This window comes from Sinocyclocheilus grahami, unplaced genomic scaffold, assembly GCF_001515645.1.
Source record: "Sinocyclocheilus grahami isolate Dianchi unplaced genomic scaffold, SAMN03320097.WGS_v1.1 scaffold144.1, whole genome shotgun sequence".
Classification (NCBI taxonomy): domain Eukaryota; kingdom Metazoa; phylum Chordata; class Actinopteri; order Cypriniformes; family Cyprinidae; genus Sinocyclocheilus; species Sinocyclocheilus grahami.
In genome coordinates, this window is record NW_015505323.1 from 838,939 (window position 1) to 842,726 (window position 3,788).

The 3,788-nt window shown below is 38.5% G+C and overlaps 1 protein-coding gene across 1 annotated transcript; it reads right to left on the reverse strand.

The window, feature by feature from the left end:
* Positions 1-1,115: 1,115 nt before the first annotated feature.
* Positions 1,116-3,514, reverse strand: LOC107591615 (counting factor associated protein D). Its single transcript, XM_016280822.1, has 7 exons — positions 3,333-3,514; positions 3,138-3,197; positions 2,965-3,057; positions 2,702-2,874; positions 2,360-2,609; positions 1,389-1,584; positions 1,116-1,280 (listed from the first exon to the last, which is right to left on the reverse strand). Exons 1-7 carry the CDS (start codon positions 3,376-3,378, stop codon positions 1,145-1,147), a joined length of 954 nt encoding a protein of 317 aa, XP_016136308.1. The 5' UTR covers positions 3,379-3,514; the 3' UTR covers positions 1,116-1,144.
* Positions 3,515-3,788: the final 274 nt, after the last annotated feature.

Sequence of the window (3,788 nt, forward strand, 5' to 3'; positions counted from 1 at the left end):
TTCCATTCGTGACAGCTGAGATAAAAAATAAAGATGGCATCTAAAAGTTGAGGTTGATGGTTAGTTTGTGTAAATGTATGTTTTTGATAAATGTATGTCTTTTTTCACTTTTGATGTCATTTCTAGCAAGAAATTTGTAGTATATTGAATATTCACTCACTCGCTCTATTTTGTTTTAAATCATTAAACTTCATGCACAAAGGCTGCCTGCAAAGTCATTGCCTGATAGAGCAGCGGGACAAGTCAGCTGCCTAAGCCTTTGGACGCAGCCAAGGTCTTCAGACTCACTCAGGCAAGTGTGTTGAATCCTCAAGAATAAAATCCTCAAGATTTTATTTTGCCATTATATTGGTGAAATGCTGTAAATTTCTACCCACGAAAATGTTGTAAAATAATTATTCAAATGTGTAACAGTGAGGCCAGTCCACATTGCATTCCTAAATGCATGTTAAACTCACAGCAAATATAGACATGGAGTTGGCAGCATTGTGAAAAGTGCAGCTCTGATTTGCTGAAAACAGAATAAAAAAAATAAGCTGACAAAAATAAGCAGCTTCACTCAGAAACACACAGAGCAACAGGCTATACTGTACAGTTATGTAACTGGAGTTGGAAATATCGTTATTATGAGTTCTGAGCATATGAATGTCAAAGTGAAGTTTTATTTACTAGTGGGAAACTTTGATTGCAAGATAATACACAAGTTGCCAAGTTGAAAAATAGAAATGATAGAAATTAATCATTGACCATTTTTAATTCAGATTTCAGGTATTTGGGTTTATTATTCACAATATAATTATTTTGCTTTGATTAGGCTACATCTGTTTTTTTCCAGCTTAAATGTGTGACATGTTGTTGTAATAATGAATGTCCAATTTTACTGTTCTAAATCACATCAATTTTCACAACTCACAGATTTCAAAACTGTTTTATTGAGTTTTTGTCTACTGCAACCAGCAACATGTGATCATAGCACTAGCAAATAACAACAATCCAATGATCCAATCAATTTCCGATGGACAAAATCAAGTCCCAACCAAAATAGTTGGGAATAGGGAAGAAAAGATGATTTCAACTTCTGTTTTATGCAGACTTTAAGAAAATGTATTATTTTCCCCCCCCGTTACATTTGCATGACAAACTCCTATTCTGTATCCTTTTCCCGATCTGGAATCAGTAAACCTCCTGTCAACCTGGCACTCTCTGCTTTTGACCAATCAGAGAAGTCATTGATACCGAGACTGTATGTAAGACCAGCTCTGTTCTTAGAGTGCACAAGCCTGGGAAGGAAGAGGATGTAAAAAAGAAAACATGCATATCTTAAATTAGACAAGTTCACATATTGTTTACTGTACATCCACACTGCAATATTTGTTGTTTTTCCTCACCGAAGACAATGTATAAAGTAGTTCTCACGCTCCTCATGCTCCTTCTCACTTTCATACTGACGATTAAACTTCTCCTTAAAGGGGCCAAACAGACGGTGGGCGTGGCTAACAGGGGAGGTGTTGACATAGTCTTGAATGGGGTTGGCCAATATTTGATGCTCCTCAACAGGATCAGGAAACTCTTCACAGGTCATTCCTAAACACATAATACCTCAGTGAATCTCTGGTGATCTGTAAGTGTAAAAGAAGCAGACAAAGGCTTGGGACACACTAAACGATTTTCAAATCCTAACCGATTTTAAAACTATGGGAGACCACAGAAATTAAGACCGTTTCAACTGATTTTTAGCCTTATAATCTTCTGAACGTGCACACTAGATGAATCGACCAGACACTTGTTGATTGTAGGAACGATTTCACAGTGACACAAAATCTCACAGAGACTTGTGAGATCAAACGTGACTATAGAGAAGAAAGACACATGTAGGACAATCGATGCTGTTAGCTGGCTCTCCTGGCGCGTGTTCTGTTGTACAGCAAAAAAATAAATAGAAAAAAAAAAAAAAGAATATGGGTGATGTTCTTTCTCAGTACTCTACTTTCGTGGCATGTTTGTGGCTGCCAAGTTTTAGCTATAGAAGCACACAACATCTGGTAGGTGAGGCTTGCTCACTCTCATTGGCTATTATGTATCATGTCAGAGGCAGCGCGATCAAGAGTCATAAATATCAAACAAGTTTGATATTTACGATTTGAGTTCGAGTATGCTCCGTCTCGAGCAGTTAAATAAATGTAATGACGCCACACAACAGAGGATTTTTTGGAAAAATATATAGTTTGTGACAAGTCTCAAATCAGGCCACGCCTCCCCACTAGTTCGGGGGTCCAAATCAGCTTAAAATCTGCCTTAAAATCTAAAAGTGTGTGTGGTCAGCTAAAAGCATTTCACTGAATGTTTGTTTTCCAGTTACCTCCAGGTGGTATGAAAATGTCAGACTCAGTTTGTGGGCTGAAGTCACTGTAGTCAATAGTGTATTTGTCATTGTGGGACTCCAAAAGAGTGTTGAAGCCCACCATCTCAAAGCGGTGTGGGGTGGCTGGGGAATCATTTCCCTCTGGACGCGTGACCCACAGACGATACGTGTTCTTCTTATGGCCAACCTGTGTGACGTTTTTCCAGACCTCACACAGAACACCTTCATAATTTTCCATCTTCTCAAACTGCAACAGAAGAAAGTAATTTAGGTTTGAAAGAAATTATTTCATGACATTTTCATTTTTATGTGAACTGGGCCATTAAGTAGTACATATACTTCAAAGCCCTGCAGATCAGGCAGTGCTGCCTGTGGACGTATTGGACCCTCCTGGGTACCGTTAAGTTGGAAACACTTAATAGCTTGGATTTCTGTTGCAGTGGTGACTGGTGTGATCGTGTAAATGGCACCATAGTCCAAGTCATTTCCAATCAGATAGGTACGCACTTTGCCTGTATAGACAGCATCAATGATGAGAAACTACATACAAAATCTGTTTTGATTTCAATACTGTGTGACTTTATCTTGAGAAGATCACTGACCATTATGATAGTCGATTCGACTTCTGTTCCCCTCAAGGTCGTACCAAGCTTCAAACGGTTCTTTTATCTCAGAATGTGGCAGAGAGAGCTCACCTACATAAAAGGGATATGCAACTGTAAAATTAACTGTCCTGTACTGAGATGTACTGTGTGTAATTTAGACAACAATTTACCTTTGACATGATACATTTTTCCAAAATTGGGAACTGTTCTGCTGCCAATTGGTGTGGCATCTTAGGAAGAAAATAAAGAGAAATCACACAATTCATTTAATCAAATGAATTTCTAACTAAAAACACAGCCAAATATACTTCTGCGTTTTCTTCCTGCTGTGTGCGGTTTTCTCTTTTACATAGACAGCACCTTACCTGCAGCACACACCAGCAGCATGATCCCAGCGAGAAGAAGCCACATAGTGTAACTAAAGAAACCAGTCAGACATCCACTGGAGATGTTAATAAACTCTCGTCTGTCTGGAAAAAAGTCCCGAAACAAATCAAGAAAATTAAGAAGAGGTCTAACGATAGTGTTTACGCCAATGACGACGCACGACAGAAGAAGGGTCCAATAAAAACACGGGAAGGAGGGACTGAATTAAAATCAGATGACCCAGTAGACTTTAGTGACATGTTGTTCTCTATGAGCCGGCTCATTTAAGGGAACGATATGAGCTATATGATATGATATCAGCATGGTTTTGTTTTGTTTTTTTACCTTTTTAATACAAAACAAAATAATGGGGTGATTTTTGACACTACTTGTTGGCATGCACACTTCATGTACTGACTTACAACTGATCCTTGAACCAAGCTTGGTTGTATTGC